General features: G+C 36.4%; 1 protein-coding gene across 1 annotated transcript in view; it reads right to left on the bottom strand.

The window, feature by feature from the left end:
- The window catches only part of LAMA2 (laminin subunit alpha 2), a 485,095-nt gene that overhangs the window by 76,469 nt on the left and 380,860 nt on the right, over nucleotides 1-27,766 (bottom strand). The window contains exons 38-41 of the mRNA XM_079780407.1: nucleotides 20,850-20,966; nucleotides 19,998-20,161; nucleotides 18,587-18,725; nucleotides 6,612-6,714 (exon numbers count right to left, since the gene is read on the bottom strand). Of these exons, the coding sequence (XP_079636533.1) occupies nucleotides 6,612-6,714; nucleotides 18,587-18,725; nucleotides 19,998-20,161; nucleotides 20,850-20,966 (523 nt within the window). The remainder of the gene's footprint in view (nucleotides 1-6,611; nucleotides 6,715-18,586; nucleotides 18,726-19,997; nucleotides 20,162-20,849; nucleotides 20,967-27,766) is intronic.

The raw sequence follows: 27,766 nt of genomic DNA, 5'->3' as shown, positions 1-27,766 counted from the left end.
TTGGACTGTAACATGGCCAAAGAAACAGAATTATTGAGAGTTAAGAGAATCCAACCCAATGCTTTACTTGCATTTGTAGAGAACAAGAAAAAGGATCCGATTTATAATCCAGTGACATTTTGTAGGTTTTCTTCTCCTTATTTCTTCAGCTCTCATGCCCATTAGCTGTAGCCATATCATTCTCTTTATCTTCGCTGTAGGTATCACACTACCAAACCTCAAAGCCTACATATACTCATTTCTTCAGCTTTGGCTCTCCCTTTCTCATCCTGCCCTCACACATTGGAAGACCAACATGCAGCATTGGGTTTGACAGAGACAAAGCCCATAAAGTGAGGGGGGAAAACAGGGCAGCAAGGGTAGACAGTGGACATGCCTGACAATATCATTTCCCTTTGTTGCAGAACCTCTGACAAGACACTAGATAAACATATTTAGAATGCAATTCACTAGATAGAGTTGTAAGTTGCTTCCATTTATAATATGTATTCACTCATGTTTTCCATGTTTCTGACACTGTGCTAAATCTGAATTAGAGTTTAGTTAAATTAGAACTAGTAACATTGAACTACGCCATATATATATATATCTCAAAATAAAGCTGTTACAAGTAATTTCTTTGGTCATTAATAATGTCTTCTTTTCCAAAATTCTAGCCTTTAGAAAAGGCAGTGTGTGCCATGAAATCATTATAGGTTGCAGACTTGGAAGATGTGCATTCAACTGCTTTCTCTCCCTTACTTTTTACCTGTATAAAAGGAAAATAACACCTTCCTTCAGATGACTGATATGAGAAATAATTGAAGGATGTTTGAGAAAGTATTGGATTTATCACAGGCAGTTAGTAAACAAAAACAAAATAACTTACATTGGTTTAATAATTCACATTGATTTGATAATTGCTCTGGTGTGTTTGCCAGTTCTCAATAATGTTATTTATAATCCATTTAAGAAGAACCAGAGTTAATTTTGTTTATTTCCCTTTTATATTCTCTGAACATATGCATATAGCCCTCATTTTCAACTAAATACAAGAATGACATTTTCAGATTTAATGAAAATATTTTATTTGACTATTACAATCATCTAGCTAAGTTCCTCAAATGGAAATTTTATTTTTTTCTTAATATGAACAGGGCATAAATAAATACTTTGAAAGAATGCTTCATTTACAAGGGTGAAAGTTGTAGACCTGCTATTAATTTTGAAAGCTTCTGGTTAAATATAATCACCTGTTCAAATTGCCATCTAGATAACATTTTGCAATGAATTTTTTCATTCCCATGACATGTGTCTTATTATGAACTACCACTCATTATCACTTCTTATTTGCTCCTTTATCAAAAATTGAAGAGATATCCTGTCTTTAGGAATTCATTGTAAAACAAAATTTAATTAATGCACATAACTCCTGTTTCCTACAAATGTGCCTCATCTTTTGTTCTAGAGGCTCTTTCTGAATTAGAAAATAGGTTAAACTCTGCAGTGATACTATTTGTAGTTCTGATGCAAACAGTCTGGAATAGGCAAGGGACCAATCTATCCGAGGTCACGTAGAAACCTTGATTTTGGCCTTCCTGGTAATGAGAGATTCCTTCTACTCTCAGGTATTCATCCACTTACTCATTCATTTATCAAACATTTGTTAGGGCTATGAAGGTTAATGTGTCACCTTCTGGACTATGGCAGAAGTCCGTCGTTACTGTTCAGCAGTGGTTAAAAACATAAACTTTGGAGCCAGATGAATCTGGGCTAAAGTATTGGTTCCACTTAAATACATGCAATTTATTCCAGTTGTTACTGTTCTTTTGACTTACATGATTTTTTTTATATACCGGAGACAGCCAATTTTATTAATTATATAATATGATTACTCTTTATAACTTATTAATTTTATTATGCTCCATTACCTTTTTATCTTTGGATATTTTAAGAACATGAAGAGGTACAATTTCCCTCAAGTCACTTTACTATAATTTTTCATCTACTTCTATAGTCCTTTGTTATCTTAATACTGACATATCTAAAGAGCCTGCTCTCTACATCACCCCTAAGGCCCAGCGCAGGCTCCTGAGGCCTGTGCAGAAGCAAGAGCTGGCATCCCTGTGCCTGGACTCCTGCCAACGGGTTTCATGAAGTTGCTACACCCAGTCTTTCCATTATTTTGTACTTTTAGCCCTCTCAATGTTATTCCCATGCTTCCCTTTCCCCAGTTACTGTCACGAGTTTGGGACCTGTACTATCTTTGACTGCCTCTTTTTTCCCTGACCATGCATGGGGACCTCTTTGGTCACTTAATGGGACTTGTGTTTATACAGAGGCATGTTACTGAGGAACCCTGCCCTGACCCAAAAGTGCCAAATTACATCTTGTTCCACATGGGCACAGAGCCTGATAGGCCCTCCAATAGCTGTTTAGCTGCAGCTGAATATGCTCTTCCCCACACTGGAGGGTCCTAGTAGGAAGCCTGAGGAGAGGAGGAAGGGGCACTTGTCTGGTGGCAGGATCTTCAAAGACGTAAGCTATCAGGAGAGAGGGGAGTCCTCTCTTCAGCCAGTGGAACCAGAAACCCAAATGACCAGACATCAAAGCTGCATGTAGTTCCAAGCGCTGCAGGCTGACTGTGGGCCTGCAGGCCTGCTTGGTTTGGGCCGGCAAGGCACTCTTAAAGAAATTGAATTTGAACACCTTTAAGCAAGACCAGTACCCTTTGGTTCCAAATAGCTCCCCTGGTGGCCATTATTTTGCCTCCTTTCATTTTCACTACTAAAAAGAGTCCAAAGTGTTTTTATTTCCTTGATTTTCTCTATTCACCCTCCAAAGGAGGAACTGTCACTCTGTATCAGGAATCAGCAATTTCTACAGGAGAAGATTGCTTTGTACCCAGACCGTGGTAGGCTCGAGGATCCAGGCTTGATTTCAACCATATGGTTCAAAATTATTTAGTTTTGTTTTTTAATCAATGGGGCAGTTATGTTTGTCTTCCACATGCCTGCCTACAGAAAGGCTGATTCTGAATTCAAAAGGAGGGTACCTTTAATAGTAAGAGAATGCTTTGGACAAAATTTAACCCCTGTATCATATTTTGGTTTAACATCACTGCATTCCTATGTTCCTATATTCCTGTTTAATCTCTTTCTAATCTAAAATAATAACATAGAAACTTAACAGGTTAGTAATTGAAAGTGTATTATATTCATTTTTAAAAATATGTTTTTATTGTTTCTTAGAGAGAGAGGAAGGGAGAAGGATAGAGAGATAGAAACATCAATGAGAGAGAAACATCCCCTACTGGGGACTGAGCCTGCAACCCAGACATGTGCGCTGACCAGGAATCAAACCAGTGACCTCTTGGTTCCTGGGCTGGTGCTCAACCACTGGGCCACATGGGCCAGGCCTACTTTATTATGTATGTTCATGACAGTATGACCTTTCTGATATAATTGTCTGACTAAATGACCGAGTGTTTGTAGGACACAGTATAGTAGGAAAGTACTGATTAGCTGGATAGAAATTAATGTTTGGAATAATTTTGGCACTGTTCTGTGTTGAACAGCACCACATGCCATGCAATCCACTGATTCAATATTCTTGGGCTTGGGAATTGATAGGTTTATTTCATGTGAGTATCTTCCATTTCAGAGACATGTTATCTGCTCCTAAGTAACTAAATAATTTAACTTAATTTTGGCAAAGACAAAAATTAGGGATAAACTGAGAAGTAAATAAAATTGAAAAGTTACTTTACATGTGATAAGATATATAATTGTAAAATTGTAGTATTCTCAGACTTGTAATATACCATCCTCAATTTCATTTCTTGTCCTGTGCACACTGCATAAGAATCTTAACTGGCTACTTTATTAACAAAAATCTCTTGTCAATCTAAAAAGTATTATTAATTCACCTAGCGGTATTAATTTATCTTTGAACTCTTTCAATCATCAATTTGAACCAAGCCTCATATCCATCAACAAAACTATTTCTGTCTCCATAGACATTCAATCAGTGCAATGTAGACTGGCTTCAAATCTGAAATGTGCACAAGGGCAAACTTGCTTTTAACAAATGTATATTCAAAAGTTAAAGAGCCAAACAAATTGCTCCTGGCAAGTCCAGACTCCCTCAAGGCAAGGACAGCATAAAAATGGCAGAGAGCAGCACTAAGTCATTCATGACTAAAGCTCACAGACTCACTGGATTTTACTGAATTGAACCAAGTAACACATTAGAAATATGGAGGATATACTGCCCTCACAATTTTTATTCCTTCTAACTCCAGGCACCATAGAGAGAGAAATGACTAAATCTCTATTTTAATAGCTGCTGTCAAGAGTTTTGCTCTGTAGGGCCTATTTCAGCAGTTCCTGGTGGTAATATATGGCATTTCCCTGATTAACAGCCATTTTATAACTTGTGTAATTGGCCACAAATCAGAGGAATGTCATAATGTAGCAAGAAAACATTCCCATCTTCGTCAGAGCCCTGGCTTGGGTTTCTGGGGGAATTATTACTTGAGTAGTTTGTGGGTTTCATTACTTTAAATAATGTACTACCTGAAGTACAAAAATAGACATTTAAACTAATGAACATTTCTCCTAACCTGTTCTACAATGCCTACCCTTAGATTTCTTTTTCCCATGAAAAAATCCCTAAAATTGAATTTCTTTTTTAATTTGTATAATACCAGTTTGTGGGGAAATAGAGGCAAGGGCAGGGCTGGGAGGAGGTTGAGGTGACTGAGGCATTAACCTCAGGTATGAAATGTAAAGGGGCACCAAAAAATTTCTGTAATCAAGATATAACTATTTTAATACAATATTTAAAAAATCAAAATTAATAAAAATATCCATAATGAACAAAACATTGAAATTTGAAATAAAAACAGGATCTGACTCTGTACTCACATCACTCACCTTGCTCACCTCACCCTAGTTCCAACTCCAGTGAGGGTACTGGATAGCAAATAGTGACCCAAAATGAATGAGATCAACTTAGTTTGTCCAATAGAAAACAGGTCTTGAGTCTTTATAGTTACAAGAGCAATCTCCTGACTAGAATTATGTATATATGGAGTCTTATTTCACCCATGATACACAGTCCAAAGCACTTTACTATCAAAGTACCATCTATATAGGAGACAAAATGTGTCATTCCATAGCAGCTTCTATTGGAGATGATGGACTATTAGTTGAAAGAATGACAAATATAAATGACTAGAGGCCCAGCGCATGAAATCGTGCATGGGTAGGGTACCTAGGCCTAGCCTGTGATCAGGGCCTTCTTCTGCCCATTTGCCAGTCCCCTGTTCTGCCCCACCGCCATCACACAGCCTGGTTCCCCGTTCGCCGGACAATTGATCAGAGCCTGTGGGCTGGGGGAGGGACCAAGAGGCCATTCCACCTGCTTGCCAGTCCCCAGTCCTGCCCTGATGCCACCCACCTTGGTTCCCCGTGGTTTCCCATTTACCATCTGGGGCGATGGGAGCCTGTAGGCTGGGCGGGGAGGGACTGAGAGGTGGTCAATGCACCTCATAGTGACTGGTCGATCAGTTGTTCCAGTCGTTATGCCATTACAGTCGCTGGCCTTTTATTACATAGAATTATAAAGCATTTTCTCTTTCTAAGGTTGGTAAAGAATTATTAAAAAAATGTTTATTTTATGACTTGAGAAGTAACTGCGATATTATTCACTAGACATACAAAGTTAAAAAACAAATATTGTGTTTGTCCTCAAAAAGATGAATTTGAAGCCCATGGCTACAGTGGTTTGAAAAGTCTATGAGAAAGGCATGCACTAATAAGAGGCATGTAATTCAGATGGGGTGTGAGGTCTGGTAGAGTGAGATGAAAAGAAAGAGGGATGATGGGGCATTCCAGAGAGAAGGGTTAATGCTGTGAAACAAGGAGGCTTGAAGTGGTAGCATGTTTTGGAAGGAGCATGGATATTTCAGGAAGGTTGGGAATCTGGATACAAGCCAGGAAATAGCAAAGTGAGACTGGAGAGAGAAAGAGAAGGCAATTCAAATGAGAAACAAGAGATATTTGAAGGAAATAATAAATATAACAGCTTAATTAGAGAGCAGCTAAATTAAATAACATTTTAAATAGAAAACCCATACTACATCAGTGTAGATATTTTATTCATTTTGATCCTTGAATCAGAAATAAATACATAAAAATGTATTTAAAAGGTGTACAAGCTTTTCAGAAATATGACCCACTAACAAACTTGACAGTTTCACAAGGACATCTGTGCTATCTGCCTGATTCATTCCTTTGTGATTATCCCTCTGAAGGCAGAAGAAAGTGGAGTTTTGTGTGGTTAACATTTTATCATACATTCATTTAAAAGTTACTGAACTTTAGATTTGGTGAAAGGATACTATAAAAATTAGGTTTAAAATGATGAAACATTACCCAATGCAAGATGAGAGTAAAGACAGAATATTACAAAACTGGCAAGAAAGATTACTTACATTAAACCCAGGCAATAAAAATAATAATAAAAACCATGCTGAAACAATTGCACTTTTCCAATTACGTGACAAAATGTTTTACCAATTGCAACTACAGTTGACCTGAAAATAAGAATAAAAAGGGGTCACTCACCTTTTACATCCTTTGCTAATTTCTTGGCTTCATTAAGAATCCCAAAGCTTTTCTGAAGAGAGCCTTTGGCACCTTCCTTTAATGAACCCTGAGGACCTGTTGCCTAGAGACAGAAAAAGAGGTGTCACAACAAAAACCGGAGAATTATGGAGTAGCGGTATCTACCAGGTTGTTGTTTTACAGAGTTTACTTTTAGGAAAGCATTCTGGGCTATAGATTTAGAATGATAAGTTAACAGCACACATTGGTGATTAAAGTCAGTAGACCAGTAGGCGAAGGGAAGGCCTAGAAGAGAACCCTTGGGTTCCCAAAACTTGAGGGACAAGTATAGAAAGTGGGGCTAGCAAGGTGACTGAGGCTCCAGAGAGGACAAAGAGAAACCAGGATACTATAATGTTATGGAAGCGAAGAGGAAAAGTAGCTGAAAGCAGGAGACTGGCAATGTTGCAAGGACATATCTGGTCAGTATCATCAAGGGCTGAAGAACAGGCAAGCAAATAAACATCTAAACACCTCCACTGACTTTATCCCTTAGCACATTTGGAGTGGGGGGGGGGGGGCATTTCTTGTCCCTTAGGTATTGAAATGAGGAAGAATACTGCTCCTTTTCTAAACTCATCTCAAAGCTCTATGACAAAACAAGTCTTCCAAATGACAATCTCTGAACCACATCATCTCCTGGAAAAGGGTATTTATTAAGGCTTGGATTAAAGAGGTGACACAAAGATAATAGAATGATATGGGGAAAGAATTGTTTAACTTGAATATCTAGTTATCCATTTCAATAGTGTTTGCTCCTTAGCAATCATTACATAATACCTTATACCAAGAGATAAATAAAATAAGATCTTGTTAAATTTTAAATTGGAGAAGTGTTGCAGGGTGCAGGAAGAGCTAAACACTTACTGCCGAGGTTATAAATCTGAATGCAGGCTATCCCAGACATAGCACTCTTCAAAGACAATTGGAACGACTTAATAGCTTTTTCTTTATCAATCACATTATTTGAGCATTAAACTAGGGAAGATTACAGAACGTTATACTGTTGTAATAAAATTTATTTTAAGGTGTTATACCAACAGCTTTCATCTAGATAATCTATTGTTTACAGAACAGCTTGATTATATAATGCTATGATATCTACAAATGAACATATGGGAAATATCTACATAAATAAAAAGTGACATTGTGTGTATATACCTTGGGAATTAGATATAATAACATCACGTGTCATTTATCTTGAAAAAAAAAAAGTAAGTGTCAATGTAAATGGCACAAATCCAGTGTACCTTATTTAAAAAAATAAGCCTCAATTACCCATTCAGGTTCTATATTTGTTTCAAATTTACATGCCATTCTTACTTCCTTATTTACAAATTTTTTGAATCAAAACAGGTTAGAAAAAAGGTAGAATGAAGATTCTCCTATTGGCATTTGAAAACAGAAGGAGTGACAGCTGATTATCTGTCTGACACTGAGGAGAGAGAAAACTAAGTAGAGAGAAGCGCAGAATTTGGAGTCAACTTGAATAGGGATGGAGTAGGTTTCAGTAGATGCCAATACTATTATCGTAAAATAACTAATGTTGACATGATGATCCTAAGTTATCAAGTTCATGTGGGTCATTCATAATACTAGATCAAACCAGAGAGAGAGAGAGAGAAAGCTTTCCTTGCAGACTTGAGGTATGAATGCCTTTCTACAGAAACATAATCTAGCATGCATTTAACATACAAAATTTTAAAGCTAATCTTGGTTGTGCAAATTGAGGCATAGGGGAAAAGGAGGGAGAGTTGATTTGCTGTGCATTAGAAAATTAACACAATGAGTTAAGAAAGAAGAGAGGGAGAAGAACCAGACAATCTAGAAAGAGGCTAAATTCTGAACTGTGGAAATTGTTGGACTATGATGACTAATATTCTTTCTTTCTCTTCTTTTTTTACATTTTCTACAAATTTATTTATGCATAAACTTTACATATTTACAATTTGATAAATTTTGACATAACATGAAACCATCACCATAATCAAGGTAAAGAACATTTCATCAACTCTTTTTTTTGTTTTTAATACTCATCCAAAGATATTTTTCCATTGATTTTTTTTTTTTTTTAGAATGTATGGAAGGGAGAGAGTGAGGGTAGGGGGAGAGAAAGAGAGGGAAGGAGAGAGAGAGAAAGAGAGAGAGAGTGAGAGATTGCTTCCCACACCTGCCCCAACCAGGGCTGGGGATGGAACCTGCAAGCGAGGTACGTGCCCTTGACTGGGAGTCGAACCCAATTCCCTCTGGTATACGGGTCAATGCCTTAACTATTGAGACATACCAGCTAGGGCTCCATCAATTCTTTTTAATTTCTTCCTTTGACCACTTCTTGTCTTTCCCTAATCTCCACACAAACACTGATCTGTTTTCTATCACTATTAGGTAGCAACTTATAGTATTTTACATAAATGGAATCATCCAGTATGTACTCTGGCTTTTTTTGTGCAGGGTAATTATTTTGACATTTACCCATGTTGTGTGTGTATCTGATTTATCCACGTTGTGTGTGTGTGTGCGTGTGTGTGTGTGTGTGTGTGTGTGTGTGATTTCTTTTGCTGGTGGGAAGGGAAAATGGGGAGTTGTTCAATGGGTATTGAATTTCAGTTTTGCAAGATGAGAGTATAGAAATCTGTTTTACAAAGACGTGCATATATTTAACACTACTGTATTGTACACTTAGAAATGGTTAAGATGGTAAATGTTATGTTGGGTCTGTACACTATTTTTGTTTTAATTTGTATTTTCTTTGTAACTAATAATGTGGAGCATATTTTCATGTGCTTATTTACCATCTTCTTTGGTGAATTGTCTAAATCTTTTGTCCAATTTTTTATTGGGTTATTTGTTCTTATTGAGTTTTGAAAGATCTTTATGCATGACCTGATACAAATCCTTTATCAAATAAGTAATTTGCACACAAAAAATCCCTTAGTGTGTAGCTAATAAGTGGTTGGATATGATCTAACATTGTCAAGAATTTTTGTATCTATGTCCATATGGAATATTGGTCTATAAATTTCCTTTTTTTGTAATATTTTTGTCTGGTTTGTATCAGAGTAACTGGCCTCACAGAATGAGATGAGGCATTTTCTCCTCTTCAATTCTCTGAGGAAATTATTATTTCTTCTTTAAATGTTTATTGGAATTTAATAGTGAAGTAATTTGGACCTGAATGTGTGTGTGTGTGTGTGTGTGTGTGTGTGTGTGTGTGTGTGTGAAGGTTTTTAAGTACAAATTAAATTCTCTAAGGAATACAGGGCTATTTGAGTTATTTATTTCTGAGTGAGTTTGATAGTTTGTGCTTTTCAAAGAATTTGTCCATTTCATTCAAATTATTGAATTTTTGGCATCAAATTGTTTATAGTATTCTCATTAACCTTTACTGTGCAGAAGCTGTAGTGATTTCACACCTTTTATTCCTGATACTACATATTGCTGATTTTCCTGAATTTTTCTGATTAGTCTGATGGGATGATTATCAACTTATTGATCTCCCACTGGACCTTTGTCCCCTCATCCAACAACATGGCTGAGCTCTGACTGAAGTCCATCTGCTGACACAGGTTCCTGCTGCTAAGTTCCTATCTTCTAGCATTTATGAACATCGCCTGCCTTTTGCTTCCAGACGTCTTGTCTTTTTTGTTTTTTCAGGAAGCCAGTGTTTTCTTCCTGGATCCTTATTCAATCACTCCTTGTTCAGATATAAGGGGACAGTAGCAACAAGGTCAGGAAAGACAGGAAGGTAGGGAATTTTGATGTGTGGATGGAAGACAAGTATTTCAGTTGCAAAGGATTGTGGAGTTTTTAAAGGGCAAGGTGTAGTAGAGCTTAGGCTGTTAGGGAGATTAGAGTCAATATCAAAACAGTTTAAATGTCAGACTAAGGAAACTGGACAATAAGCAATGTTGAGCCAGTGAAAGTTTCTGAGTAGGTGTGTACCATCAGAGTTAGTCCAGGATGATGGATTGTGCAGCTGTGTGTGAGGACAAGGATAGATCAGTTGGCTATTTTAATAGTATAGGCCAGCGATTTTCAACCAATGTGCTATGGGACCCTGGTGTCCTGTATGAATTTTTAAAACATGCAACACCTGACTATTTCGTCAGGGTCACTGACCACTTTAGATTGTCAAATAAAAAAAATGACAATAGTGGACATAACAATAGCCATCTGGTGTAAATTAATCATACTTATTTTTTTTTTGTCATATTGGCAAAAAATATAGTGTTTGGTGTGCCAGTAGTTTATGTGTGACATGAGATAAAAAAGATTGAAAATCACTGGCATAGGACAGAAAAAGAGAGTTGTAACCTCAGGCAAGAGCAGCGGAAGTATGATGTTTGGGTTCAAGAGACGTGGAGGAAGAAGACAGGTTTCAATGTTTTAAGAAGCACTTCAAAACATTACAGAGCTGATGGCATACAGCCATCAATCCAGGTTTAAAAGACAAGCCTTTCATATGATCACAGAATGGAGAACACTAACATGTTATAGATGAACAGAACAGTTTCAACTCATTGGAATTTGGAGAGCTCCTTTTCCAACAATGCTTAGTAAGGCACTGAAGCACATCAACAATATCAGAAGAGGTGATGAAGCAGCATTTTCCCAGCTAATTATGCTTCATACATATTCATAAGCATCACGTCTGAGTTTCTGAGCTGTGTCTGTAGTGTATGTAAAATATAAATGAGGTTTTAGAGTTGCAAAGCACTGTTTCTTTTTTTAGAGATTGTATTTTATAAGTTCTCTCTGTGTGTATATATGTAATATTTATATATATATATCAATTAGATAAAAACTTTCATTATGTCACACATAATAGAATATGATTATATGTAGGTTGTTGTATGTTATTAGTTAACAATAATTTATAAAAAATGTGAGCTAATGTAAGATCATTAGAGAAGGAAATATACAGGAAAACATGTCTATAAAGATTTAACAGAGGGCTCGGCACATAACTGGCTTTTGATACATCTTAGTTTTGCTCTTCCTACTGTTTGCTAAATATTTATAGTAACTCCTGTTAAGTCATCATGTCATTGATTAACAGATGAATGAATTGATTAATTTACCCAATAAAAGTGTATAGCTGCCTCAAGCACCAGAGTGAGCGCTGATTATTCAGAGATACAAAGACTCTGCCTCTCCTAATGGTACTATAGTGGAATGAATAGATAAACAAAAAATCCTTTATAAAGAGAATGATTACTGCCACATGGAGCATGAAAACATTTAAGTGTTTTGCTGTCAGAAGGGGCTCCATTAGGGACATAAGATGTAAAGAAGAGACCTGAAGTTAAGTTTATCAGGTTGGTAAACCTGCACCCAAGTGATTTATTATTTAAGTAAGTAATTTGAAAAGTTATTGTTTATATTACTTTCTATATTATATTTTATTATTTTTAAATTGTTCCTCAAATAATCTATTAGAGCTAAATTTTCTAAATTCATGGAAAGATTTGGCCCTAAGGAGAAATGCAGAATGTTTCTTTTTTAAAAACATGTTTATGTTTTAAATGATTCCAGAGAGAGAGAGAGAGAAAGAGAGAAAGAGAGAGAGAAACAGAGAGAGAGAGAGAGAGAGAGAGAGAGAGAGAGAGAGAGACTGGTTGCCTCACACATGTGCCTTGACTGAGAATTGAACCCTCAACCTAGGTATGTGCTCTGACCAGAAATCAAACTTATAACCTTTTGGTGTTTGGGATGATGCTCCCACCAACTTAGCCCCACACTGGCCAGGGCCAGAATATTTCTGTTTTTGTTTCTGCTTTATAAAGAAAGTTGTAACTGAAAATTCAATAGCATGGTTTATGACCTATTCCATTACCAAATAATTTATTTTATAGGATAAGTCTTAAATATTTCCAAAAGGTATAATATGCTGAGATAATATATCACTTATATGATCTTAAATTTAAAATATTTTTAATAAAGAAAACTGTTCAAAATGTGCATGGGTATATGTAAGGTCTGGCCATTAGCTGCAATATGTTTATGTATAATATACATCAAATAAATTTACATTTGGTACGTTAGACTGTTGATAAAATCAGAGATAACTTTCTTACTATAATAAAATAAATTCTCAGAAGAAATAGTGGAATCCAGATTATGTACATTTTAAGAATGTTTTGAGAATATAAAAATGTGCATGTGATATTAATTGATAGATTAAGCTATAAAACAGTTATATAATTATTACCCTTTGCATGAGAAAAGTATGGACAGAGAAAAAACATTATAAAAATTTTTATTTGTGATTGGTGGGATTATTCACATTTTATATTTTCTCCCTCTTACTGTCTGTATTTCCTATTTTCCTGTAATAGACATGAACTGCTTTTGTAATGATTAAAAAAGGTCACACAATTTAAAATATGAAAATCACTATGTATTGATTTTAAATGTACTTTACTATAACCTATGTTTTAAAAGTACTACAGGATAGTAAAATAAAATAGTGATTAAAAATGAGTAAAGAAACAAGCCAGTTTTTTTTATTATAAACCCTTTAGTTGTGTTAAAGATATAATTTAAGGCAGGTTGTTTGAAGCATCTGTCTTCATCTGATAGCATTAACACACTTTGATATAATTTTAAAAATTAACCTAATTTATTACATTTTTAAAAAAAGTGATGGCTTTGGTCTGAAATCTGCTGAAAGGCTGTATTAGTGCTGGCCTCGCACACTGAGTCCTAACATGGAAGAAGAATTACAGTAGATGAGTCTCTGGAAGACTGGAAGCCAATTAGCACACAGAGGAGACTCAGGGATGGGACAGGAAATCCTCAAAATCATGAAAATTTAGAATCAGGGACTGAATATTCAGCCGGATGAGAACACCAAGAAAGACAATCAAAAGAGGGTTTAAAAATATGTCACTAAGTGAGAACAGGTTTCACCCACTGCTGCGTGACAGCCATTGCTCCAGCACACATGGGGGCCACCAGCTTGCTGCCAAGAGGCAGGGAACAGATAAGCTGTTGGGGGCAGGATGGCTGGACTATACAAGGATTCTTGATTTTGAGTCAACAGAGAAGTATCTACTGAGTTAGAGAATGTCCTCAGAGGTCATAGGCTTTCTTTCCAGTTAATGTGTAGAATCAAACTCAACATGGCAATTTCATCTCCTACTTTTTCCACTGCAGGTGGAAAACCTAACAGCAGGCCTGAGAGCACTGATGCTGTGAATAATATTAGTTCAAACTTATGTTTATGTTGTGTTATAGCAGCATCTCGAAGAGTTTCTGAGTAATGATACAAATTCTTTAATTTTTTAATAGTTGTTGCCCTGAATTTTTAGATATGCCAAATGCTGGATCATAAATAGAAGTCTGCTTCTCTGTTTCCAAAAGATTTTTTAAAATGGAGTCAAATGAATGTATCCTGTACAAAGAAAATTACTAAAGTTAGGGTGGCTTAATGAACACTACTTTTACACACAGATTCAATATTTTTGGGGGGTTACTTAGAGACTCACTGACTTTTTCATATTTGCTATTGTGTGAAATACTCAGTTTGTAGTTAAGTTGCTGAATTGTAGAAGAAGAAGAAGAAGAAGAAGAAGAAGAAGGAGAAGGAGAAGGAGAAGGAGAAGGAGAAGAAGAAGGAGAAGGAGAAGGAGAAGGAGAAGGAGAAGGAGAAGGAGAAGGAGAAGGAGAAGGAGAAGGAGAAGGAGAAGGAGAAGGAGAAGGAGAAGGAGAAGGAGAAGGAGAAGGAGAAGGAGAAGGAGAAGGAGAAGGAGAAGGAGAAGGAGAAGGAGAAGGAGAAGGAGAAGGAGAAGGAGAAGGAGAAGGAGAAGGAGAAGGAGAAGGAGAAGGAGAAGGAGAAGGAGAGGAAGAAATGCTTACTAGTTTTCTTAGCAAATTCAGTTATATCAATTATGGCTTTATATCATTTTTTCCATTAGTACTACACTGGTATAAAATGTAAATTCCAATTTTTATAAATATTAATAAAAAATCAAAATTACAGTGTGGATGACTTCTAAGTAGTGGATGACAGACTGAAATAGAAGGTATACAAGTTTACAATTTGACTGACTATATTTTATTGGGTCTTTTGAATGCAATATGTACTCTGCTAATATTTGCCCAGTTTTTTTATGTAGGAAATAAAAACTCACAAATGACCTTGCAAGTATTCTTTATGTATTTTGGTTCATCCAATTACATAAGGCAAATATTAAATAAGACAGGCTGAGAGAATACATTACCATATTTCTAGTTGAACACGCATAAGAAATGCCTTAATGTTTAATCACACTTTTGCAAGATTTACATTGTTTAACTATCTGATTTGCTAACTAATAGTAGTGGTGTCAAAAGAATCTTGCTACTATAAGGACTCAAAGACTAATAAGGAAAAGCAATTATTAGGAATGATATTAATAATATTAAAGAAGAGAATAGTAATAGGAAGGAAAATAACATTTCCTATAAAGAAAAATATGAGTTATGCAGGTAAAAGTTGGAAAGCATTATTTTTATTAGCATGACAAATAACAAACATAAATGATTATCGCAGGTTAACCATAGGTTAAAATTTTATTCATCTCTGATTGTCTTGTGGGTTGGGTTTCATAATGCTATTTACACATCAAGTACATTAACTATGTGGGTAAAATTCTAAAGAGAAATTGAAAATGTGGGTATGAATAGTATCTCATAGTTATCAATAAGTAGTTCATTAGCATCTTTTATTAGCATCCTAACTGTGTCAATGATAAGAGGAAGATATCATCTGAGGTAATTGAAGATTGAAGATAAAATTAGATGAAAAAGTTAAGTTCTAAGTTTGGGAGATAATATTATAGGAATTAAGCCAAGGAAGGGATCAAAATAGACTATAAAATGTACTTAATATGAAGACAGAGCTTCTAATTTACAAATTCTGACCTGCTATCTTCTCTCTCAAATTTTATTTCAGAAATTCCAGCATACCACTAGAATTTAATTCCTATCAATTGAAAAAAGAATCCTACATGACATTCCATAGTCAAACAGATGTATAGGCATTATCTCAAACTAACTAGAGAAAATAATTTTATTTTTCCTTTGAAATGTTCTTCTCTGTTCAAATTTCCTACCTTTTGTGGAGATATACATATCTTAACAGTCCTGAAAATGTGGAGCATGCTGCCATTCTAGATCCCAGCATCAGTGTTTGGAGATGGCAGGGGTTATCTACATTTAGTGATCAGCTGCTATTTACCACGTGTTACCTCTATGAACAGTGTGGACTAGTGTGTGAAATAGTGAGAGGGAAATACTCAAGGGGTCATTTGTGGTTATCCATGTGTCTGTCCGGTGGAGGTCTATTCTGACGTTAAATTTTAAAGACATTCTTTTCTGAATTGAATGAAGAAGATAGCAGGTCAGAATTTGGGAATTAGAAGATCTGTCTTTAAATTAAGCACATTTTACAGAAACGGAAGTAGAAATAAAACGAAACTCCACAGTCACCAAGCAGTGAAAGGCTGGCAGCCGGCCTGGGAGAGATTGCATGAGCTGGGAGCAAGCAGAGATGCTCAGCATCTTTCCCAGGGGGGGATGCTGGGCAGTGAGTTCAGGTCTGACCCAAAGGTTCCCATTGAAAAGCAATGGCCCGAGCACTGCTCACCACACTCACTCAATAACTACATGAGTCAGCGGAGGCCCTGAACTTAACCTTTTCACGAGGAAGTAAAATATACAAGAAGAAAACAAAAGACTCCTCAGAAATATGGAGTATTTAATTTAAAATTGGCATTTTGAGCAAAAGGGCTGTTTTCAGAAAACAGCACCAAGAGACTAAATAAAACAGAGTTGCTGTGCAGGGAAGTTCAGTGGGAAACTAAACTCTGATGGAGTAAAGAGAAGAGAAAAGAAAATGTGTGACTTCAGCAGAGGAGTCTGCACTTAGCAGGACGGACACCTCCCTGAACCACCTGACATGAGTCTTCCCAGACTTACCCCCCTTCCATCTTTGCACTTATTGTAGCCTCACATTGTTCAGTGGGCATAAGCCAGGCAGGAGGCACAGAGAGTCTGAAGAAGGCCAGGTCTCAGAAACAACGGGTAAGGAAGAGGGTGGCAGTCATTCATGGGAATAAAAATGGATAATTCCCTGAGTGCCCCTCGCTCCTTCACTCTTGCGCAGAGCAACTGGCAACCCGATAGCATGTGCCCCCAACCTTTTCCAACTGAAAACATCACTTTATGGGACAGACCAGTCTTCTCTGTGCTTGCTGTGAGCGCTTTAGTAACTCAGTGATTCTCTTTAGCACTTACTTTGTAATTTTTCAGAGATTTAATTATTTTTTGCATCGTTTATTGAAAGAGAGAAGGAATCCTGGTGACAAGGGGATGCGTTGCCATGCATTACAACTCATCCTAGCTCTATGTTTGAGGTAGGCTAGCCTATCATATATAAACACAATGCTGAGGAAAAGCACATATTTCACGGAAGCATAAAATTGAGAGTCTCCTAAGTGTAAAGTGATAGTATGAAATTTGGGTGAAATTAAACAGTTCTATAACATAAAATGTTAGAAGTATATAAGGCTAACGCAATCACAATAGAAAGATTGAGATTTTTATTGGTACAAGAGATTGTAAAAGGCATGAAAAACATCAATTAGAATGACATTCACTCATTCATTTTTTTATCCATTCATGAGTGCCTGCTATTTGCCAGGCACTGAGTTTGATGCTGAAAATGGTCATTCAGTAAAACATAGGTCAGATGAAAATGCTGACCTTAAAAGTTAGAGTCTTTTTTAAAATAGAAAATTATCTATGAGGATATGGATAAAGAATTTAGTTTAGATTTTTTAAATGGGTTCATTTTAAGAGAATTACTAAGCATAAAGAAGTTTCTGCAATAATTATATCACTATTTTGAGTAATAAATGAACAATATAATGGCATCAGTGGAACTCATTCCAGAGAAACCAAACTGTAATAATTGCTGATAGAATATGATGTTTTCATTATGACCACAAAATAAACCCTCTAAGGTTGTGGTGAATATCTCTAATATTCCTGAGATCCAAGAAAGCACTTGTGCCCAATATCAAAACAAAAAACAAACAAACAAAAACAAAACAAAACAAAAATGATCTGTTTCTTTAACATCAATTATTTATGATTAATTTGCAGTTAAATGTTGAATTGAGTTATTTTTTCCCTGAAATTTTGATGTATTGAGGAGATTTTATGTGAAACCAAAGAGTAAATAATGGTCCTGCACATTTAAATTCATCATATGCTTCCTATGAAATGCTTTTTTAAAACCTAAAATAGTTCCACAGCTTATCATATAACATATTTACAAAATGTTGCTCCATGTAAAGGATAAAGAGTTGCCACTACTGAAGATACTCAGATAATGTGTTAAATATACTTGGAAACCCAAGTTTATTTTGAACAATAACAGCAGCCAAGGGTTGCTTTGAAGGCAAAGGTTTCAATGGACAAAAACAGTGTAAATAGTTTAGAACCATATGATACGATGTGTTTTGCAACAAATGCACTTTGTAGTCAAACTTCACATATAACCAACTTGTGTGCAACTATGAGCAATGTGTTAATTTTCAAAGCACCTTCTTGCTGATGACATTTGGAATAATAGTGATAAATTTTGCTGCCCAACCTCTTTGACCATTTTTTTTTCTGTGACTTGGTGGCACAGACCTCCTTGGCACCTGTGGGAATTTCAAGACCTTTATCAGTAGTAAGTGGTAGGTGGCAGAAGAGTTCTGCTATGATTACAGTACGCTGAGAGTTTGTTTTGAGTAAAATGTAAAAGGAGCCTTTGAAAATAATTCAAAACAAAGATTCTATTTTACTAGGATTTTCCAGATCGCCTTTAGAGAAATTTAGGTACTTATTCAAACACTTGGACCTCCAGTCTCAGTGCATAAATAATTCTATTTGTTTCTTACCAGTTTTGTAGCTTCATGTGCAAGGCCTTTGGCTTCTTCAGCAATTTTGTCAGCTTCATCAATATAGTCCTTAATATTGCTGTAAGCTTTGAAGGCTGCGGTGGCATTGAAGGAGATGTTTTTAGCCTCATCAAGGATTCTGTTGGAATTACCCAATAAAAGAGCATTTGATTGTCAAATGAAGAACATCCTGTACTTACAATACATATGGCTTCCAAATAACCATGGCCGATATAATCATGATAATTCCAGTCATAGTGGGCTATCTATTACTGTATTATGGTATAGTTTTCAATTTAAACTCATCTTCCTAAATAATTCAGCTATGAAATAATATGAATATATTATTAAATACCCATAGCACCGCCCACAGCTTCTGTAACCATGTGCACCAGGCAACTATGTGCAGTGAGATGGTGCTTTCATCATCACGCTGCACATTTCAGAGCACTTGTACCACATTCCTGGAATGAATTTCACAAAGTCTCTCTAGGGTAGGTGTATTTCCCAGGTGAAAATGAATGAATCTCAGAAAGTTAAATAACTGTTTCAGGTCACATGTCCAACATGTTGGCTCCAAGTCCTTGCCAATTAAGGAGTTGGAGCCAGCATCTACAGATTTCTAGCTTACTGTTCCATCTACTGCCCTCCTTCATGCTAAATTGGCAAAAGTTTGTTATAAAATTCACTGTCCATGAACCGTGCCCTGGGTCTTCAAACATTTACATTTTCCTTTGTATCAATGAGTATTACATATTGGAACAGAATTTTACACATGTCATATATTAAATACAGATCTGTTTGGGAAAATGATTCTTGGGGCTAAAGCACCTATGTAATTATAGGGAAGCATCCCAGTTTAACCTAGAAAGCTGTCCATAAGTCAAACACACCTCACCATTTGCCCCTCCCTCCTTTGACCCTTTTAAGAATCACAAAGGAATGTATAATATCTCCCTGGAGTCTGAAAAGAAAGACTTAAGTCCTTATGTTGGGCCACATTTTCAAAAGCCACCTTTTTAACAATGTATAGTTTGCATTCCATTAAAAATATAAGACTGAAATTTGAAGCAGAATGTGTATTTATATATTATTATTTAAAATGCTAATAAGGCAACCGCTGTGCTCTCCAAAAAAGAACAAAACCCACTTTTCCTAAGTGTAGCCTGGGGCTATGCTCACTCCCTACCAAGCCATATTTGAATCTGCTTTTAACTTGGACTTTTGATGCGGCTCCAGTAGAGCTCTGCCCAGACCACCCTAATTAGGCTCTTCCACAGAAGGCCATGTAGCTCGTACATTCATAATTACAGAAATCAAAATTTGAAAGCGACTGTCTACCATTTTTGTTAGTCAAAACTTTTGGGCAAGTGTCAAGTTACATCGACATTTCCAACAACAGATGACATACCCATCAAGGACAGCAGCTGAGGCATTCAACTGAGCTGCATGGTTCTCAGCCTGGTACACCTTCTCGGCAAGCTTCCTGTCTTTCATTTCTCGGGAGAGGTCATCTATTTTATCTTTCAGCTCTTCAGACATGGGTGGTAATTTAGTTTGAATGTCTTTAACATACTGTTATGTAGAGAAAAGAGGGTGTTTTAAGTAAGTGGATCCAAGCCTTCACTCATTTACTAATTACTCTCTGAGATATAATTACGCATCCTTAGGTTTTTAAGAAGTTCAAATTTACTAACATAGCACAAAGAAAATGGAGAATAAAAGCTGTTATTTAATGAAAGAGATTAGGAAATATAGGAAGCCAATTTACATCAAGAAGAACCAAAGTATCTTAAAAAAAATGTTACTTCACAGGTATAAACGTACAAATGATCCTCATTAGAATCTTTTAGACCATTTATGTTTATATCACCATATATCACAGTGTCCACTGCGTTAGATGGTATGTTAAAAGTCTGTTTGTAGACTTAAATTTCTTTTTTAACTAACTTTATATGAATATTGAAGCAGATTGTAAGTGTCGTCCTAGCAACAAGCAATGTCCTTCTTCAGTGTGAAAGAAAATTCAGGCTGGTGGGAATGGATGATTATCCTCACACAGACATTACTATCTATTGGGAGAAATTTTTGAAGTTCTAATTGTTGCCAATAGGTGGGGGCACAGTCACAATAGAAAAATGCAAAAACAAGAAGAAAACGTTAGCATTTGCTTATATTACTGAGACTTCTCATTGATTCCCATCTGTGAAAGCCTAGGCCATTACCATCTTTCTTTTTATTTTGGGTTTAATCAAATACTCACATCTATGACTGAGTTGATTTCATCTGCAAGACGACTGGCTTCATCAAGTATGTCATTGCCTTCTTTTAAAGTGTTCTCAGTTTGTCGTTTTCCACTTTCAATAGCCTCTTTCTTTTCCTGTAGGACAGCATGAAGTTACCATCAAAATGCTTTTAGGTAAAACCCTATCCCGACTTCCCTGAGCTGTCTGAACAAAGGCGTTGCAAATAAGGTATGCCATGCTGACAATGAGGCTGGTTGAGAGTAATATGAACTACTTAGCCAATCCTCCAAGAGTTGTTTTATTTAAATGCCTGTAAGGTACTTTCTTCATCCCATTGTGAGAAAGTCATCCGAGAGAAGAAAAGTTATGTGATGGTAGCTGAGGAATTAAAAACTATTTCTTAAGCAAGATGAACATCCATTTTTTAAAATATATTTTTTATTGATTTCAAAAAAGAAGGGAGAGGGAGAGAGAGAGAGAGAGAGAAATATCAATGATGAAAGAGAATCATCAATTGGCTGCCTCCTGCACACCCATCACTGGGGATTGAGCTTGCAACCTGGCATGTGCCCTGACTGGGAATTGAACAGTGACCTCCTGGTTCACAGGTTGATGCTCAACCAATGAACCATGCTGGCCAGGCTGAACATAATTTTTTAACTAAAATGTAAGTGCTAAGTATGTATTACTGAATATGTGGTATCACAATGAATTACATTGAAACTGGATGTTGAATTCCAGAATCTATGTGCCAATGAGTATTTTGTGAGCATATACATAAGCAGATTTATTCTCTGGGAGGTCTGTAAAAAATGGAAAGAAATTGAATTTTTAAGGGAATTTAGGAAAAGTACTTTTTTTAAAAGAGAGAAACTATCACATGGAAGAATAAACTTAATGGAAACTCTCATAAGAAGAGAGCAGACTCTAAATTTTCTTTGAAACTAATAGCTTGTCTCAACACTACATGAAACTCATTCGGAACTTAGAAGAGTAAAATCATTGAGAGAGAAATAGTGCTATTTCTTTATTTGGAGCATAACTTTGCCTGTTTTTTTTTTCTTTTCTTTTACTTCTGACTCCTTTGTATTCTTCCAATCACCTTTTTATCTGAGGATTTAACTGCATCAATTATAATTTTAAGCCTCTGCCATTTATTTTCTTTTACATTAACAATAATGTTACTTTATATATTCATTTTGACCTTAATAATGTGTCAGGTAGTTTATAAGCCTTTCTTACTTAATTCTACACTAACTCTATAGGTACTGTGTTTATCACCTTTTAAAAAAATAGGAATAAATAAGAAAAAAACAAAAACTCATACAGAGATAAAAATATGGTGGTTACCAGAGGGAAAGGGAAGTGAGGGAGTAGTAAATAGTAAAGGGGGTCAAATATATGGTGATGGATGAATATTTAACTTTGGGTTGTAAACACAATGCAATATACAGACGATGTGTCATAGAATTTTACACTTGAAACCTATAGAATTTTATTAACCAATGTCATCCCAATAAATTTAATAATAAAAAGTAAAGAAAAAAGAATAGAAAATTGAACAAGTTTTGTGACTTTCCCAAGGCCGCACAGTTAGCACAATGTAGTTAAGATCCGAACCCTGGTCTATGTAATGATACAGCCTGGGTCTTGAGCTATGAAAGCACTGACTCTCTAATTGTAGAAATGGCATTTCTTATTTGCACCGGGAAAGCACTAATTTCACACCCTTCTTTCCCTGCCTTTTCACCAAACACTTCAGTGTGTCACCAGGTACATACACCTTGTTCCTGCCTCCGAGCCTTTACACTTGCAGTTCCCTTAACCTTGTGCCCTTCCCCAGTTCTTTGTCTTGCTTCTTCCTTCATTTTCTGCTGATGGTCACTCCCCTGATCACCTACCTAAAATAGCACTCATCTTTATCTCAGTTATTTTCTATATACTAGCAGACAGTTATTCAGGCTACAGCCTGCTTTGGCTGGGATCCAAGCCCTGCCCACTGTCACAAGGTATGAAACCTGGGCAAGTAATTTAGCCTCATGTGAAATGTGTTGTCCCTGGCTACTCAAACTGTGGCCCATTGAAGCATTAGCATCATGCAGAAGCATGTTAGAAATGTGCAATCTCAATGCCTTTTGGGAACTACCAACTCAGAATTTGCATTTAATAAGAACTCCAGGTGATATACACTGTAAAATTTGAGAACTAGCTTAGAACACTGCCTGGAATATAGTAAACATGATGTAATTGTTGACTATTATCATATTATCTTATTTTGTTCTTCTTAGCACCCATTTATCTGAGTTATATTCTATTGGATGGCCACAAACCAACTAAAGGTAGATAATATTATTTTATTTTTTAATAGATGAAACCATCTTAATTGTGCATATTATTTAATGAAAATCAGCAACAACAATTCATCACAATATTCATATATAGGGACTAGTGGAAACCACAGCCTGCTGAACTGTAGGTAGCTGATAGAGGATAACGTATTGAATGCAGTATGTAATGTCACTAAACATATCACTTATTATTATATTAGCCCATGCTCCAGAGTTTATGGCCATTTTATATACTACTCACTTATTGATTTTAGTGACTATCTTCCTCACTAGAATAGAAAGTCCATAAAACAGTCTTATATATCATTGTATTTCCAATACCTAGAAGAGTCTCCTCAATAAATATGCTTGAATGAATAAATGAAATTAGGGTCCATTCCTGAAACTTGAACGGTGACACTTGGCTCATCAGTTACTCCCATCACTGGCTAAAACAGAGGGAGTTTCCATATGTCATTCCCTCCTCAGGGACAATAAATATAGGGGTAGTCCTGATGCTCCTGATAACAAGTCATATTTTATCTTCCAAGAGTTTGACATATTTTTACATAACCATAGACCTTAGCTTTTGCATGCACTGATTAAAAGTTATACCATGTACAGACATTCAAGACTTTTTTTCAACATGGCTTGTTTGTATTAATGAATCAAGGTACTTGACAATGCTGTGCCAGTGGGAGGGAGAATATTTCCACATGTACATTAGGAAGAGCTGCACACATTTTGGTTTCAATTAAGTAGCGAGTTAGAATCTTTGTAAAAGCTCCATTTGAGTCACTTTAGGGAACCAACTGTTATGCAAGATCAGAATGTGTTCTTTATCATACTAAAGCAGAAGTAATGAGCTGGAGAGTCAGGAGATTTCAGAGGTGGCTAACTTTCAGATTAGACACTGACAGAATCTAGTTTTAAGCCAAAGAAAAAAATGCATATTTGGAGGATCTAAATATTAATAAAAGTATACATATGACTTTTTAATAATTTTTGTTTGTTTATTTGTTTCATTGTTAATTCTCACCTGAAGATACTTTTTTCATTGATTTTTTTAGAGATAATGGAAGGGAGGGAAGGTGTGAGAGAGAGAGAAAGAGAGAGGGAGAGAAAGAGAAGGAGAGAGAGAGAGAGAGAGAGAGAGAGAGAGAGAGAAAGAAAGAGAGTAACATTGATGTGAGAGACACATCAATTGGTTGCCTCACACATGCCCTGACTGAGGCCAGGGGATGAACCTGCAACCCAGGTACGTGCCTTTGTGGGAATTGAACCCACAATACTTGGGTGTGCAGGCCAACACTCTACCACTGAGCAACACCGACCATGCCAACATATGACTTTTTTGTGTGTTTGTTTCATGGCACTTTATTTATTCATTGGGAAAAAAAATTATGGCAGACACTGTTGTGGGCCAAGGGAATAGAGTAGATAAGAAGATGCACTCCTCATGGCTTATCTGGAAGAGGGAGAAAATGAATGAGAGAATAAATGTATATTTTTAAGCAATGATGAGTGACATAAAAGTAAATAAATAGAGGGAACGAATAGAGAATGATGTAGGATATAAAATTCCCAAGATAGAAAGATTCTAGTGGTTAAGGAACTAAAAGGAGGCCCATTTATACAGAATTATCCTCCCAAAGTATGCCATAGGGATAATTGAGTGATTCTGTTTGAATACTAAAGTTGATTATAATTCTACTTTTAACTTCTAATTAGATCTTAATTGATTCCAGAGCTCAGTAAATTAAAAACCTTTTGTATGTGTTGTGTGTGTGTGTGTGCGAGAGAGGGATGATGCATGTTTGGGTTGGTTTAAAAGCCAGCAAAAGCTGTCTTTCAGTCAATCCTTTATCTAGCAAGTCACTATTTATTTTCTTTGCAATCCTTCCTTTTATAAGGTTATAAGGACATGCTCCTTTGTTTAATTGAATTGCTCACCTTCTCTTTGCCCATTGGCACAAAGTCCCTCTGCCTTCTCTCCATTGCTGGAAATGCCCTTCTAACCCAGTTGTCTTCTAGAAGGCTGCATTCAAAGCCTTCTATGATCTGCCTCCAAATACTGTTTCCAGAACCATCATCTCCTACAGACTTTTATGCAGCCTATGACTGAGCTTTACTGCTCTCTCTGACATTTCCTAAGATCAACTTACACTTTCAGAGCCCTGTGTTTGAGCCCAAGCTGCTCTATACCAACTTCTCTCAATTTCTGCTATGATGACATCATTTCTGTGATTCTTCCAGCCTCTATTAATCAAAGGAGTACATGTAGTGAAAGGTTAAAATGCCTGAATTTTTAGGAGACTGTACATTTTATGAGGCCAGGAGTCATTTCTGTGCAACCTCAGTCACCCTGATTACCAACAGCACCATCACATGGTAGATGTCTGACAGACTTTAAATACTACGCTGGCCCATTTTCCTAGCCTTATACCACACTATTTTTCAATACAAAACCGATTCTCTAGTTTACATGAACCACTCACAAATCCCAGAACTGTAATTTTAGTCCATGACTCCACTATTTCAGTGTACCACTAACTTTTGGGAAAAAAACAAAACTCCTTGGCTTAGTCTTAGAATGAAATTCTCTTTCAACTCAAGGTCTGGCTATCTTTGCTGGCTTTCTATCCCCTCATTGGTTCACATGCAGTTTTCATTCCAACCCTATCAAACCACTGAATTTTCCCCAAATATTTTATCTTTTTTTTTTTCTTTTTCTGTGCCTTGGTATTGTTTCCCCCTATTTCTGGAATGTTCTTTGCCTTCTATTTTGACTAGCTAGTGCCTACCCTGTAGGACTTAACACACATGTCAGGTCCTCTGTGAACCCATCCTAGCCCAGGGTGATGGAGATGTCCTTCCTTTGCTTGCCTCTATAATTAATTACTCTAGTGTATAGAATGGTACTTGTGTGTGCCTCCCAATAAATACAAGTCACCTAAAGTCATCAAAAACGGTTTTTATTCTAAATATCAATGGTTCTTAAACTGAAGACTGAATCTGAATAACTGGAGGAATTTTAAGACACCAGTTGCTGAGCACTACTCACAGTTTCTGTTGATAGTTTTGAGTGGGGCTTGAGATTCTGCACTTTGAACAAGGTTCTAACTGATGCTAATGCTGCCATTCCAAGGATCATACAATGAGGACCAGTACTTAGCATTAACGATTTCTGTATTCAGCACATCTCCTGAATTTAGCAGGAGCTTGATAAATGTTTTTAATAATAAAAATTACACATTTACCTTTTAAAAAATAAACAAAAAACACATTTGAGCTGGGTCTTACTAGTATTTTACCTTCTTAGCGGGCATAGACACAATGAAGTTATTTATTTTAAAAATTCAGCTCATTATTCAATCATATGGATACAATGTATAGGTTGTTCTCACACCTGTGTGCACATCTAATTAACCCAGGGAAAGTTTTGGAATATGGACCCTGGGCCACATCCTAGACCAGCCAACTCGGTCTGAGTGTGAGTCCACAGAACTGGTCTGTTTCACAAACTCTCCAGGTCATTCCTTTCTAGCCAGTCTAGCACCAACCTTGGGAATCACCTCTAATCAGCCTTGGCAAACAGCCTTAAACAAGTTGTGCCTTCCCATGTTAATTGCATCAGTTTTTCTAATTACTCCAGTAAGTCTTGAACAAGCCTTTACCTAAGGGTGGCATATGAAATGAAAATATGAAAAGGACCACTTAGAACTACAGAACTGACTATATAAGCTCCAGGCATCTCGGGGTGCGGGGTGCAAGGGGGGACAAAAATTATGGCTCCTAGTTTTAAACCTGACTAAAAGGAAGGAATAGCTAAAAAGCACCATTTACTGTGCCACTATAACTCTTCCTGAAATACTTTCTAGATACTTATTATACTTTCCACACAGGTAATTTTAATTTCTTAAACTGTTGCCATAAAATGAAGGGGTGCACCTCCGGGTTAGTCACACCACTGGTGTGTGATGGAGCGGGATGAATCATGCCGGGGCCTCCGACATGAAGACGGTCTAGCATCCTGCCTCACAAGACGGTGCTTTTTCTTTAATACTGCCAGCACGTCAGTAGACTCCAAATTGGTTCAGATTAGATACATCAGTTAAGGAAAAGTGAGCCTCTTCAATCTTCTATCAAAATGACAAGGTTAAGTCCCAGGAGAGAGATTGGGGGGGAAAAAACCTTTAAAAACTTAATTTGTCCTCTGCTTAATCCAAAGTAGAATGGACAGAAATGAGTAGATAAAAAACAAAAAAATCCAGATTAGTTTTGTTCAATTAGCATTCCACATATATGCCAGGGTATGTTTAGTTACAGTTGAAGGTGAGATTGTATGTTAAGATTGTGGTCTGTCTTTTCATATCTGCAAGGGATCAAGTACTTTGAAAACAGCAAAGGTTAAGTTTGTTTCTGGGGAGAAAAGAGCTGTTGTCGATTTTTAAATACCAAATACAGGTTTGTCGTGTTCTATGTACTAAATGTACTCTTGGGAAAAGTGATCAATTTGCCATGGTTAGTAGTAACAGAGAGGATGAGATAGAGATGAGAGAGTGTTGGTGTCCCTCGTTAAGGCGTCATAAATGTTGGGTCTCCTG

The sequence above is a fragment of the Cnephaeus nilssonii genome (assembly GCF_951640355.1).
Source record: "Cnephaeus nilssonii genome assembly, chromosome: 9".
Taxonomy (NCBI): domain Eukaryota; kingdom Metazoa; phylum Chordata; class Mammalia; order Chiroptera; family Vespertilionidae; genus Cnephaeus; species Cnephaeus nilssonii.
Note: the sequence above shows the minus strand (reverse complement) of the source record. Positions and strands in the feature narration are given on the sequence as shown.